The 14,774-nt window shown below is 48.0% G+C and overlaps 2 protein-coding genes across 4 annotated transcripts in view; one reads left to right on the top strand and one right to left on the bottom strand.

The window, feature by feature from the left end:
* Tspear (thrombospondin type laminin G domain and EAR repeats) overlaps nt 1-14,774 on the bottom strand; it is a 125,742-nt gene that overhangs the window by 78,826 nt on the left and 32,142 nt on the right. The window lies entirely within an intron of this gene.
* Nucleotides 1,053-9,481, top strand: LOC106009228 (uncharacterized). 3 transcript variants are annotated; one of them, XM_013071411.2, is made up of 2 exons: nt 1,053-1,176; nt 8,863-9,481. In XM_013071411.2, the coding sequence occupies exons 1-2, from the start codon at nt 1,053-1,055 to the stop codon at nt 9,474-9,476; spliced, it is 738 nt and encodes a 245-aa protein (XP_012926865.2). In that variant the 3' UTR covers nt 9,477-9,481. The 3 variants fall into 3 exon arrangements, with proteins under 3 accessions (XP_012926865.2, XP_087064264.1, XP_012926864.2); XM_087208138.1 differs by having other exon boundaries at nt 1,053-1,484; nt 9,096-9,481; XM_013071410.3 differs by lacking the exon at nt 8,863-9,481 and having other exon boundaries at nt 1,053-1,667.

The following is a 14,774-nucleotide window of genomic DNA, read 5'->3' as shown; positions in this document are numbered from 1 at the left end:
CAAAGCCTGGGTGCTTCACCAGAATCCCCGTCTCCTCAAGCCCTGAGCTCTGACTCCTTGTCTGCCATTCTGAGAAAACGAAGAACTCTGCTCAGCTCCTGGGGCTCTGGGCTGTGTCCTGGGAGTTGGAAAGCGCCTCCGGGAGGCAATCCGCAGGAGGCCACAGGCTGTCCTTGCTCCTTCCTGGAGAAGCCTTTGGTCTCTCTGGTGTCAACTCCCCTGAGCCTCCTGCTGCCTCCTCCAGGGATTCCACTGTTAACCCCTCGCCTGAGTTGCTCGCTCCCAGAAGGCCAGGCTGACACAAGCTAGCTCTGCTCTCGAGGGAGCACAGCTTGGCAGAGCACTCTACACCACACAAGGAAAGCTTGGCCCAAAAGAATCATTTCAGAACCCAAACTTACTCTTCAGTAATTTCTTTACCAAAAAAAGTCCACTCTTTTCGAGCTATTTTTGTCGGGATCTACTGTGTGTCAGGCCCCACTTTAGGCCCCTGGAGGGAGACATCTTATTCTGCAATGACATAGACACTGTGTGCTCTGTGACAAAACTGTGGAACCAAGATCAACACTGACTGAGTGAGGGTGAGGACGCTTCGGGAGACAGCATCCCGACCACCATGGGGCAGGAGGCTCGTGGACTCATCTGTGCCATGCGGTGGGCATAATCCAAGGCAGAGACACGGAGGGGTGCCCGTGGCGGAGCTGGGCTGTAGCAGTACCAGGGGAAGGGCTAGCGGGGAGAAGCTGGACACGGGACCTAGATGCTGGCCCAGTGACACCTCAGCCCTCACCAGTCCAGACCCGGCTGGGCCCTGGCTGGCCCCGTGTGTGTTCCTGGACAGACTCGGGGAAGATCAACAAGCAGGATGCACTGAAAACAAACATCTCCGATGACAGCAGGAGCCGGGTCACCATCAAGGAAGGGCAGGCTGGGACGCAGGGCCAGGGAGGGGAATAAAAGGCCAGAGCCCAGCGCCTCACACATTCACACTCACTCACACTCACTCACACTCACTCACACTCACACACTCACCTCCCCAGCCCAGCCCCGCCATGGCCAACTCCACCATGTCCGTCTGCTCCAGCGCTTGCACCCAGCCCTGGCAGGTGGACGACTGCCCAGAGAGCTGCTGCGAGCCCCCCTACTGCGCCTCCAGCTGCTGCCAGCCCAGCTGCTGTGCCCCAGGCCCTGGCCCGAGCCTCATCTGCACCCCAGTGAGCTGCGAGTCCAGCCTGTGCTGCCAGCTGGCTTGCTGCTCCTCGTCCTGCCAGCCATCCTGCTGTGGGTTTCTCTGCTGCAAGCCCGCCTGCTGCAAGCCCATCTGCTGCAAGCCTGTCTGCTGCACACTTGTGTGCTGCACACCTGCCTCCTCTGGGTCCTCTTCTTCCTGCTCCCAGCCGGCTTGCTGCTCCTGCTCCCCCTGCCAGCCATCCTGCTGCGTGCCTGTCTGCTGCAAGCCTGTCTGCTGCACGCCCTCCTCCTCCGTGTCCCTGCTCTGCCGCCCCGTGTGCAGACCTGCCTGCTGTGTGCCCGCCTCCTCCTGCTGCGCCTCCTCCTGCCAGCCCAGCTGCTGCAAGCCCTCCTCCTCCCTGTCCCTGCTCTGCTGCCCCGCCTGCCCCCGCCCGGCCTGCTGTGGCCCCTCCCTGGGCCAGAAGTCCTGCTGCTGACCTGCTGCTTCTCCTCTGGGTCCTTTCTTCCCCACAGCCCCACCACCCTGTGACCTCAGCCAGCCCCGTGGCCCTTACTCACCCCTCGTCCTAGTTGTGTGTTCCTCATGTCCTTCCCCAATGCTGCCTGTCTGAGGATGTGCCCCTCTCCTGTGCATGCCCTCAGTGTGCCCTGTGGTTCTGGTCCTTCCTGGGATGTCCTGATAAAGCCCTGGGTACTCCAAGTCCTAATGGAGTTAGCCCTGTCACACTGGCTGCTGTCCTGTCTGGACACTGGGGCTGGCATCACATGAGGCCATGTGGCACAGGCTTTGCTGGGCCCCCAGAGCAGCTCTCTTTGGTGCTGTGGACCTGTAGCCCTTCCCAGGGGAGCCACCGCTGAGTCCTTGCCAGGCCCGGGGTGCACCGGGGCTTTCCGAGTTCTCTGCAGCACATGGCACCCTCCTCACCCTTGTGCTCCCAGGACTGAGCCCCGCCAGCTAGCAGGAGGCCTGTGCTCCCTGGTGCTGTGATTCTCCATCCGCACCCTCGCTTGGAAGCAGGGGTGTCAGTGGGGTTTGGAGGCACAATCTGATGCAGCACTTTGGGAGGCTGAAGCAGGAGTATTGCAAGTTTGAGTCCAGCCTGGCCTACTTAGCACCGTGGTGAGACCCTGCCTCACAATAAATAGGAAAGGACAGCTGAAGAAGGCGCTCAGTGAAAAGGTTGTGGGTTTGATTCCCAGCAGCACCGCCAAGGCCTTCACTGTCAGGAAATCACTTTAGGGAAGCAGGAAAGAGGAGCAGAACTCTGAACAGCTGAGAACTCAGGTGCCATGGAGAGGCGGGGGTGTTCCGAGTCCTCTGACCTGAGGGCCGTGGTCCGAGATATGCAGCCCTCTGCAGGGTCAGAACCAGCAGACAGTGCCAAGCCCACACCCCTGTGTGTCCTACCGTCCTGCAGCGACCAGAGTCCACTTCAGTGCCATGCACAGCACAAGGCCAACAGCGATAACCAGCACAAAGTAGGACAGTGACAACAATATGCTCTAATAAAAGGTAAATGCTGAACTGCTTACTTCTGGAACCTTCCATTTAATATTTCAAACTCGGGTCAACAGCAGGTGACTGAACGGTGGAAAGTGAAACCTGAAGATGTGGATGGGCTGGGATACTGTGCTCTCCGGAAGAAGGGATGCCATGAAAGGGAAGGAGGGCAGGAGAGCCAGAGATGGGGGAGCAGGGGGAGGGAGGCAGGCAGCAGCCAGGCTCCCGGAGGCTGAAGCAGGACAGTCCGAGTGAAAATGGGACTCAGTGGATGTTGGGTGCCGGTGGGAGGTGGGGCGGCTGCACGGTGGCCGGAGAAGCCTGAGGTGCAGCTCAGAAGGGCTGAGATGCAGGAGATGAAGCCGCAGGCCCAACTCCGATTTGCCCCGGGGCTCCAGGAGGGAGAAACAATCACTGCGCCTCGGGGTAGCAGTTCCTGAGCCCAGGGCAGACGGAAGCAAGGAGACTGGGGAGCCGAGGAGCACCGCAGTAACTGGGGGCGCCGGGGAAGCTCATCCAAGGCTCCGGAAGGAGTTTCTTCCTCCCTTCCGGTCTTTCGGGGAAGACCCAGACACAAAGCCAAGCATGAAGGACGTGTTCCTTTGCCCCCATGCCAATGGCCATGAGCAGAGGCCGGGCAGCTGTCCCCTCCGAGGTGTGATGCAGAAGGGACCGCAGTGGGCAGCCAGAGGGTCGGGCCGTGAGCAGGCAGGGAAACGCTCATCTCCGTTCTTGCGAGGTGCAGGACTGGACAGCGTCCCGTGGATGCGCAGTGAGGACCCGATGTCCCCCTCCGGGGCAGCCACCTGCAGGGTGGGCCCTGCGACACTGCCCTCACCTTCACGTCCAGACAGCGTTTCGGATACGGTCGCCTCCCTTCCCTGCACACCTTGTCCCTCCTTCACCGCCCCATCGAGCCGTGAGCAGCCCGACGGGTGCAGGGCAGGAACGGTCACACAAACACAACCTGTCCCGGAACAGGGGGAGGCACGGTCGCCCCAGACTCCGTCCCCCACACAGGGGCAACCTCACTGCCCGTGAGCCTCTGAAACTCAGTTGTCTCCAAGGAATGAGAGGAGCCCTCGGTCCTGAAGGCTCAGGACAAGTGTGGCCTCCCCCAAATGCTGGCTACCGAGGAGACGCTCTAAATCCAGAGGGCGGAGATCCCAGGGAGTCCCACAGCGAAACCACCACCAGCCGTGACTGTTTTTCCGGGGACATCTGCCCACCTGGGAATCTAAAGAGCTGCTTCCGCACGGCAAGTTAAACGGCATCACAGACAACTTAGGACGTGGCAAACAGGACAAACCAAATGCAAGACGATGACACGGAAAAGTTCTGCTAACAAATATTCACATCCTCAAATGTGCAGGCTAGAGAGCAAAATCTAATTATTCAACTCAATAAGCTTGGAAATAATTTAAAATTTAATTTAACAGTCAAGGAAGGAATTTTAATAGACTTAAAATATAAATAACAAAAATAATATAACAAAAAGATCCATAGAATTTTTAAAGCTCTGGCAAATCTAATAAAATAAATACACACATTAGAAATGGAAAAATGAACATGCTCATTATTCAGAGATTCTGTTTTTTAAGTAGAAGAAAATGGTATATGTATGTTTATTCTATTTCTTTTTTTTTTTGGTGTCGAGGATTGAACTTGGGACCTTGCACTTGTGAGGCAGGCAGCAGCACCACTCAGCTAAGTCCCCGGCCCCTGTATGTTTATTCTCAAATTTAAAAATGTAAACAAACTGTACTATGTTACAAAAAATGTAAATTATTGAACTGGGTACCTAGCTCGGTGGTAGAGCACTTGCCTAGCAGGTGGGAAGCCCTGGATTCAATCCCCAGCACTGAAAAAAAAAAAATATATATATATATATATTCTACACTCACTAACAAGGTGGAAATTTTAATACAACGACATATAAGAAAATATTGAAAGGGTATTTAAAGATCTGAATCTTCAAAATACACAGATTCAGACGGTTTCAAAGGTATGTCCCATGAGTCTTCAGTATACAGACCTTTCCTGTGCTATTTTAAACACTCTATAGCTAGAGTAAGCTGGAGGGCCTCTGGATTTGTCTACTAAGACCAGGAAAACCCTGAGCTCAAAGTCAGGGGCAGGGTGGTGGGGGGTACAGACTGTACTCATTTAAACATGTAAAGTCACAGACTGTAAGTGAAATTGTGGGAACCAGTGTGGAGGTTGCTCAAACATTCGAGCCAGAGCCACGGTGCGCCCCAGCACTCCTGTGTGGGCAGACGTGCACGGGAAGGGAAGTCAGAAACCCAAGGAGATGTCTGCCCTCCGCTGTCGCTGCAGCACCAGGCTGGGCTGCCCAGGCACGGACTCCCCCTGGGACAGACAGTGGGTAAAGGAGGCGTGGTGTGGAGGTGCAGTGTTCCGCCTCCGAAAAGAAGGAAATCTGGACATGTGAGAGCATGGGAGGTCTGCAGCACGTTTCAATAAGTAGGAGAAGCCAGGGACAACACTGAGCGCTCTCACTTTCCGTGGAATCTAAAAGTGGCAAACTCACAGTGGCAGAATGGCACAGAGCGTGCCAGGGGGTTGGGCTGGAAGGACGGGGGAGGTCCAGGCAGGGTCAGGGGTCCAGCCGCGCAGGGTCTGTATGCTCTGGAGATCTGCTGTACTGTGCAGCAACTGTAGGGGACAACATGGCACCAGACCCCTGTCCTGTGCTGCGAGGAGAGAAGGCCTTAGCTGTCTGCCATATGCAAGAGGTCTCCAAGTAAGGGGTGGGTGTGGGTTAGCTGGGCAGCATTCATTGTTATCCAGTACTGTACACATGCAAGATCAGCACACTGTGTGTCTTACACATATAATTATACATCTTATATGATGTAATATTATATATATATATATATATATATATATATATATAATTACACATTTTAATTTTCCAATTACTCCTCAGTGGACCTTGAGCGAAAAGAACAGTGCGTCATTCCCAAGTAGGGCACAGTGTGCACGCTAGAATTGGCTGATTAATGATGCCAGCACAATAGCAGAGAAGCCAGCAGAGCTCTGTGTTCCACTGTGGATTCACACACACATACACACACACACACACACACTCTCCAACTTGCTCTACTGAACAGTCTAGGGCACAACACTTGGTCAGCTGGCGCCAGAACATGTGAGAATCAGACCATGCCTGCGTCCGGCCAGTGGGTGCCTGCCTAGCTGGGATGTGGACCCTGGCCAGGGATATGGTAGTGAAATACAGAGGAAGTCCACCTGTGTGTGTCCTGTGTAGGTGACATGGTGCTGCCCTCTAGTGTCCAGCCTTTGCCGTTGTGGCCTGGCCCTTGCACTTGCCCAGCCAGTACCAGCTGTTTGCTATGTCCTCCCTCACTCAGATGCCCAGCCAGTGATGACCACATCATCTCTGCAGGACCTGCCTGTTGGCCCTCAACCAAATCCCAAGGCAGAAGCCTGTTCCCACAGAGGGGATCCAGGTATGTCAGTGATCTGAGCCCTCAAAGGGCTGTGAGTCAACAGAAGGGCACAGAAGGACACTTTGAATGGTGACCAGCAGGCCAGAGGCCAAGAGACAGAAGCTGCAGAGGAGCAGAATGGCAGGTGAGAAGTAGGAGGCAGTGAAGGCAGGTGGCCATTCAGTTGAGTGGATCCTGAGACAGCACTGCACCCCAGGGATTATCCCAGAAACAGATGAGGCTTCCAAGTCTCTTGTCCTGGCTCCAAGAGCACAGGCACCCAGAACAAGGCCTTCTCAGGAATTTGACTCCTCAGGGAATCAGGTAGAGGCTGGGGTGAAACAGAACTGATCATGGCCATGGGAGGAATCAGGAAGCTTTTGTGGGTTCTCAGGTTTCATGGATTATCTGACTTCCCTCAGTGTTTTTGGCTCTGGAACAATGACCAGCCCTCCATGAATGGGGCTGACTTTGCTTTTGATTTTTTTTCTTTGTTTAAATTCTTTTATTGGTACATCTTAGGTATAAAATACATTTACATTTACATTTATCATTGGGTGCTTGTACCTGTACATGATGTATCTTGGTTCTTATTTGTTTCCCATTACCTGTGCACCTTTCACCCCCTCCACCCTTCCCTATTTACACAGACTTCGTTTCCATTTTTTTTCTTTTCTCATAATTTTTTCTTTCCACTCTTTCCTTTCCCCATCTCCTCCCATCACCCCTACCCCTTTGGACCTTTTCCTATTTCGAAGTGTCAATTATTAGTTATTAATCCTTTTAATCCTTATTTACACTCTCAGTTTCTCACACTAAAGAAACTATTCGGTATTTACACATGTGTGTCCTATTTATTTCACTTAATGGGGCTGACTTTGAAAAGAGGCCACACTAGGCTGGCAGGGCTGAGAAACGAGACAGCAGCTGACATTCTATAGTGACAGAATCATTGACTTTTCCTGAAGGTGATACTGAATTCCTCGATTCCAGAAGGCAGACTAAACTCCTGGTTCACCACTAACAACTATGGAGAGAATGCTTGAAGGGGTTTAAGAAAAATAAATTGGTGTTGTATAAAAACAAGCCATGGATCCAGCAGGACCTTTAATGTGTTATAAAATGGAGAGGTAGCACCCCCAAGACACAAAAGCAAAATAATGTAGTCCTTCATTCAGAAAAATGATGAGCAGTCCTTCTCTAAAGTCCTGGGAAACAAGTGGCTTAAAAATGGGGAAGAACTTTAAAAAGCTCAAGTAACATTATTGGTGTTAGTGGAGAACATATTCCACCCATATCGCAAGGCAAAATCAAGCTACTATGAAAAAGAAACAATCAGAAATAATTTTTGAAAATTAAAGGATTACAAACTAATATGCCAATGTTGGGCCAAATAATAGAGTGGAAATGGCTAAAGATTGGAATATGGTCTTAAAAATAAGATCAAGGCAATCTTGTAGAGAAGAGAGCAAAGCATAAATATGGGGAAAATGAGAGAAGAATTAAGAACTATAAAAACTAGGTCCAGAAGCTCTGATGTCTAGAGTCACAACAAGAAAGGTCAGGAAAGAGGAAATTATTTTTAAAACACTGCAAAGCATTTCCTGAGATGAGTCTTTATTTTGAAAGGTTCAGTGAGTTCCAACCACTGAGTAAAATAACATATGATTCTAAAAACAAATAGATGATATTCTTGAACAAGGATGAAGAAAACCAAACACTTCCAAAAAGTTGAAAAACAGGCACAAATAAATGACAAATAACACTGAACCCTCACCAACAACACAAGGTAACACACACACACACGCACGCACACAAAGAAAATAGAGCTGTCTTCACTGTTTTGAGGAAATGACTCCCATGCTGGACTTTTATACCCAGTCAAACTATCACACAAATATGGTGACTTCAATAATTTTCACACATAGGAAGAACCTTGAAATGTAAAACAACACCACGTTAAAAAAAACTCTCTAACCTTTCACTATGGCAAAATGAAAATGAGAAATATCACAAAGGGAAGCCCTGACTACCTCATGGGGGAATAGAAGAGCTGAAAAGAGAGAGCACTGCTCCACCAGGAGTTGGATCCCCGAACCCCTCCTTCACAAGGCACAGGTGACATGGACCGAGGGGACCTTTAGCCAATCCTTGGTGCCAGTTGCATTTTGTAAGATATGGAAGTTTTTCTTCACATTTATATTTTAAAATGCTTAAAGCAATAAAAATGTAAGAAAAAACACAGGATTGGTAGAATGAGAAGGGTTTGCCTCTAACACTTCGGCTCAGCAGAAGCCTGCCTCACACATTTACCACTTCTCCAGAGCCAAAATGAGAGCAGAGGGGAAAACAGAGTCCTGCACCACACATACAATTTTAATACTCAGCCTAATGAGGGACCTCAGAGGTCAGCTCTGCAAGTCAACAGGAAGGGCGGCTTGTGAAGCTTCTTTTTGGGACAACACAAGGCACGGAGGAGTATAAAAGCCTGAGAGCCTCACAACTCTCACATACACTCACTCACACGCACACATACTCACTCACACCCTCCTCCAGCAAACCCCAACATGGTTGCCTCTACAAGGTCCATCTGTTCCAGTGACCTGAGCTATGACAGCCGGGTCTGCCTGCCTGGCTCCTGCGAGTCTTGCTCTGATTCCTGGCAGGTGGACGACTGCCCAGAGAGCTGCTGCGAAGGCCCCTGCTGCGCCCCCAGCTGCTGCCAGCCCAGCTGCTGCCAGCCCAGCTGTTGTGCCACCAGCTGCTGTGCTCCAGCTCCCTGTCTGACCCTCATCTGCACCCCAGTGAACTGCGAGTCCACCCCATGCTGCCAGTCAGGCTGCACTAGCTCTTGCATACTCATGTGCTGCCAGCAATCTAGCTGCCAGCCGGCTTGCTGCTCCTCCTCCTGCCAGCCGTCCTGCTGTGAGCCTATCTGCTGCAAGCCTGTCTGTTGCAAGCCTGTCTGCTGCACACCTGTCTGCTGCACTCCCATCTGCTCCAGGGCTTCCTCCTCCTGCTGCCAGCAGTCTGGCTGCCAGCTGGCTTGCTGCTCCCGCTCCCTCTGCCAGCCGTCCTGCTGTGTGCCTGTCTCCTGCAAGCCCATCTGCTGCATGCCCTCCTCCTCTGTGTCCCTGCTCTGCCACCCCATGTGCAGACCGGCCTGCTGTGTGCCCGCCTCCTCCTGCTGCACCTCCTCCTGCCAGCCCAGCTGCTGCAAGCCCTCCTCCTCCCTGTCCCTGCTCTGCCGCCCTGCCTGCCCCCGCCCAGCCTCCTGCGGCCTCTCCCTGGGCCAGAAGTCCTGCTGCTGACCAGCTCAGTGTTCTGGCCCTACAGGTGCCTTTGCTCTGAGCAGGACCGTCAGCTCTTGAGAGCCCTGCCCATGCTACGGGCCATCAGAATCATCCCTCTTTCCAGACTGGTGGCCACATGGCTGCTGTTTGAAATGGGTTTGAATGTACCACCCACGCCCTTTTCTGAAGAGAGCTGACTTTTCCACTTTCTCCAGTGGGTGAGCAGCGTGCCCCCAGGACACTTTCTCAGCAAGCTTACTTGAGTCTGATGTAACGAAGGTCAACTGTTAAAATCAATAAAGTGTTTGTGTCAGGAAATATGGGCTAGTGTGCATTTTCTTTGCTTCTCTGATCCTGTGTCCACTCCAAATTTTGACTATGAGTCCACGGCCCTGTAAAAGCCAGATGAGGTGGACATATTCTCAATTTCAATTCCAAGCACTTGACAAAGTCCTGACACAGAAGGATCTGTTCCTACCTCTTCTTTCCTAAGTGGCTGCCTCACGCAGTTAGGGGTGAGCTGGGAGAAGCAGAAAGCCTTGAGGCTGGGTCATGAAAGCACCCCAGTGTCATGGGCCTCCTGGTGGGCAACCAAGATAACAGAGTGAAAAGACCACCTTATGTTGTGAAGGATTAGAGGGACTCAGTGGAGCCTCAAACACCACTTCTGCTCAGGATTTGAGGAAGCACAGAGCAAATGGACACCTTGTGAACAAACCACTGGGGCAGGGAAAAGACAAGACTGTGGTCTCAGGGTATCACAAGTCCTGCTACAGCCCAGGGGAGCCAGTCAGACCTGGCTGGTAGCATCAGCACGGCACCAGTCCCTGTACCATGAGATGACCAGATGGGGTTTCAGAGCCAGAGGAGAGTGGAGCTGTATGATAGGACAAGGGACAGAGTCCCTTCCTCAGAACTGAGGTCTACAGGCCCCATCCCGCCTTGTGGAGTACAAACCAAGGAAGAGAGGGCGGCAGGACCTGAAACGTCCTCTGCAGGCGACTGTTATATTGATTATGCTCAAAGCAGGCTGTGAAGAGTTAACCCATAATTGGCCTGTTTTGATAAGCGAGTCTGGCTGAAGCCTCCATGCCGAGGTCAGAGTAACTCACACCCAAATTCTGTTCCCACAACTAAAACCTTCTGACTAAAAGGATAATGTTCTAATTACAACCATATATTTTGTCTCTTCTGTTCCTTCAAGAATTCTTTGTCTTGTCCTTTATGAACCTTGTTTACATTAATTTTCATAGAAACTGCATGTAGCTTGCCTTTACTCCAGTTGATTGCCAATAAAAGTCAGTGCCTGGGACTGGCCAGGGGCTTTGTCGGTTGCACCAGCATTGGTCATCCTGGCCCCCCACTCTCTCTCTCCTAGTTCTGTCTCTTAGTGTATTTATTTCTCAGGCCTGCACTGTATACTGGGAAGGGTACTGGAACCTAACTGCAGGGTCTTCAGTAGATCTCCAAACAGATAGTGGCTGAAATCAGAGAAGATGGCTGCCCACGGGGTGACAGCAAGAATGAGTGGCTTTGAATTGGCACTGGAGAAAAGTAGGAACCCTGAGGTGGGAGCAAAAGATAAAAGTCCAATATGGGAGGATAAATGAAAAGAGTACCTAGGTTGTGTGTGAGGGGAAACCAGACCTCTTCTGGATCATAGTGCCCACCGCCACCCTGGACCTGGGGTACACACCGTCTTGGGAAGGATGGTTGTCTTAGTCACTTCCCTCATCACTAGGACATAATACCTGGCACCTGCAACTTAAAGGAGTAGAGGTTTATTTTGGCTCATAGTTTGTGGAGGTTTCATTGCATAGTCAGCTGGCTCCAAGGCAGGCAGCATGGGAGAGGGAAAAATAAAGGAATCAACAGCAGAAAAAGAACACAATGACAGGAATAAGTCAGTATCTTTTGGTAATAACACTTTATGTAAATGGCCTCAATTTCCTAATTAAAAGATGTAGATTGGCAGACTGGATTGAAAAAAAAAAAAAAAACAAGGGCTGGGGATTTAGCTCAGTGGTTTCACTGCCTGCTGTGCAAGCACCAGGACCTGAGTTCGATCCCCGGTACCAAAAAAAAAACAAACCAAAAAACAAAACTCAATAGTCTGTAGCACTCAAGAGGATCATCTAATGAATAAAGAAATTCAGAGACTTGGGGCTGGGGATTTAGCTCAGTGGTTTCGTCACGTGCTGCACAAGCTCAAGGACCTGAGTTCGATCCCTGGTACCAAAAAAAAAAAAGGAAGAAAGAAATTCAGAGACTAAAATTCAAAGGATGGAAAAAAATCACCAAGACACTGAAAGTAAGCAGAGGTAGCAATTTTATTCTCAGACTAAGAAAACTTCAAGTTAAACTGATCAGAAGAGGCAAAGAAGGTCACTGCATATTAGTTAAAAGTACAATTCAACAGGAAGAGATAACAATTAAAAATATACATGCACCAGGTATTGTTGTACCAACGTCATAAAGACATATTGGATATAAAAGATCAAGTAAACACTGATGCAATCAGCACTGGTGATCGCAATACCCCACTTTCACAAACAGACAGGTCAACTAAGCAAAATGTTAACAAAGAAATATCAGAAATGAACCATACCTTCAGACAAATGGACTTAATAGATATCTACAGAGTGTTCTACCCTATTACAAGAGAATACACATTCTTCTCAACAGAAAGTAGAACTTTCTCCAAAACAGGCCACTTATTAATTCATAAAACCTGTTTATATAAATACAAAAGAATTGAAATCATCCCATGTATATTATCAGATCATAGCAAAATGAAACTAAGAATCAATTACAAAAGAAACCACAGAAATTATACAAACACCTGAACATTAAATAACACACTCCTGAACACTCAATAAATCACAGAAGAAATCAAGGAGAAATTAAACAATTCCTAGAATCAAACAATGATCCCAGGGCAATACACCAGAACCTATGAGACATAATAAAAGCAGTCCTAAGAAGGAAGTTTATTGCTATGAATGCTCACATTAGAGAAACAGCAGGCTCAAATAAATAACTTAATGATACAACTCAAGATACTAGGAAAACAAGACCAGTTCAAACCCAAACATAGCACAAGGAAAGAAATTATAAAAATCAGAGGAGAAGTTAAAAAACTGAGGCCAAAACACAAGTATAATCAATGAATTAAAGAGCTATTTTGTTTCTTTGAAAAAAGAAACAAAATAGACAAACCCTTACCCAAACTTACCAAAAGAAGGAAGGAAAAGACTCATTCTGATGCAATAAGAAACAAAAAAGAGGAAATCACAACAGATGTCTCTGAAATCCAGAAGATCATTAGTAACTGCTGTGAAAAATAGTTCTCCAACAAATTGGAGAATCTTGAAGAAATGGACAGATTTCTAGATGCATATGAATTACCAAAACTGAATAAAAAACCATAAAAACTCTGAACAATTCAATAACAAGCAATGAAAGAGACAATGACAATAATAAACTACCAACTAAGAAAATCTCAAGACCTGATGGATTCACCACTGATTTCTATCAGATCTTCAGGAAGGACATAAAGCCAATACCCCTCAAATACTTTAATGAAAATTAAAGGGAAGGAACACTTCCAAACTACTTCCTGGAAGCTAGTATTAGCCTGATTCCAAAAGCAGACAAAGAACCAACTAAAAAGAGGATGCCAATCCATTCAATGAACATAGACACAAAAATCCTCAAAAAGATATTGGCAAGCAGAATGCAACACATGATCAAGAAGACCATACTTCACGACCAAGTAGGCTTTATCCTAGGGATCAACATATTTAAATCAATAAATGTAATACATTACATAAACAGAAGCAAGAACAAAAATCACATGATCATCTCAATAGATGCGGAAAAAGGCTTTGACAGAAATCCAACATCCTTTCATGGCAAAAGCACTGAAGAAAATATGTATATAAGGATCTTATCTCAAGCTGATAAAGCCATTTATGACAAAGCTACTGACAAAATTATATTACATGGGAAAGCTGAAAGATTTTCCTTTAAAATCAGGAACAAGACAAGGATGTCCACAATCACCACTCCCATCCAATGTTTCTTGAAATATTAGCCAAAACAATCAGGCAAGAGAAAGAAATAAAAAGGATACATACAGGAAAAGAAGAAGTGAACTTATTATTTGCACATGACATGATCTTTTACATAAAAGGCCAAAAAAGGGCTCCTAGAATTAACAACCAAATTCAGCAATGAACCAGGATACAAAAATCAACACACAAAAATCAGTAGCATTCCTGTATAGCAATAATGAACCCACAGAGAAAGAAATTAGGAAAGCAATAACCTTCACAATAGCACCAAGAAAAATTAAATACCTGGGAATTAACCTAAGCAAGGGAGAGAAAGACCTCTACACTGAAAACTACAGTACTCTGAAAAAGGAGACTGAGGAGGTCATCAGAAAATAGAAAGACATCCACGGTCCTGGATGGGCAGAACCAAGACTGTCAAAATGGCCCTACTTCTAAAACTGATACAGATTTAATGCAACCCCAATTAAAACACCAACAACATTCCTCACAGAACTAGAGAAAACAATTCTAAAATTCATATGGAACCAGAAGAGATCCAGAATAGCAAAAGCAACCCTGGGCAACAAGAGCAAAGCAGGAGGCATCATAATCTTAGATTCCAAGTTATATTACAAAGGTATAGGGATAAAAACAGCATGGCACTGGCACAAAATCAGATGTCAGTGGAATCAGTGGAACAGAATAGAGAATGGAGAAACAACCCCAGACACATTCAGTCACCTGATCTTTGTTTTTGGGGGGGTTTTTTTGGTACCGGGGATCAAACTCGGGTCCTTGAGCTTGCACAGCAGGCGGCAAAACCACTGAGCTAAATCCTAGGCCCTGGTCACCTGATCTTTGACAAAGGGGCCAAAAACATACACGGGAGGAAAGACAGCTTCTTTATCAAATGGTGCTGGGAAAACCGGCCATCCACATGCAGAAGATTGAAGCTAGAACCATAAAACTCAACATGTACTGAATTAAAATAAAAATGGATCAAAGATCTAAGCATTACAACAAATACATTTAATCTATTAGAAGATAAAGAAGGTAAAACTCTTGAAGTCATAGGTATAAGCAAGGACTTCCTGAACAGAATCCCAATTGTATAAGAAATAACATTAAGAATCAACAAATGGGATATCAAATTAAAAAGCTTCACAGAAAAGTAAACAGCCAGCAGAGTGAAGAGACCACCTATAGAATGGGAAAAAATTTCACCAGCTACTCCTCAGACAGAGGACTGTTATCTGAA

This window comes from Heterocephalus glaber, unplaced genomic scaffold (genome assembly GCF_053883595.1).
Source record: "Heterocephalus glaber isolate CG9 unplaced genomic scaffold, H.glaber_assembly_v1.0 deba00000122, whole genome shotgun sequence".
In the NCBI taxonomy this organism is placed as follows: Eukaryota; Metazoa; Chordata; class Mammalia; order Rodentia; family Bathyergidae; genus Heterocephalus; species Heterocephalus glaber.
The sequence above is the reverse complement of the archived record's forward strand: the minus strand, read 5'-3'. Positions and strand labels throughout refer to the sequence as shown.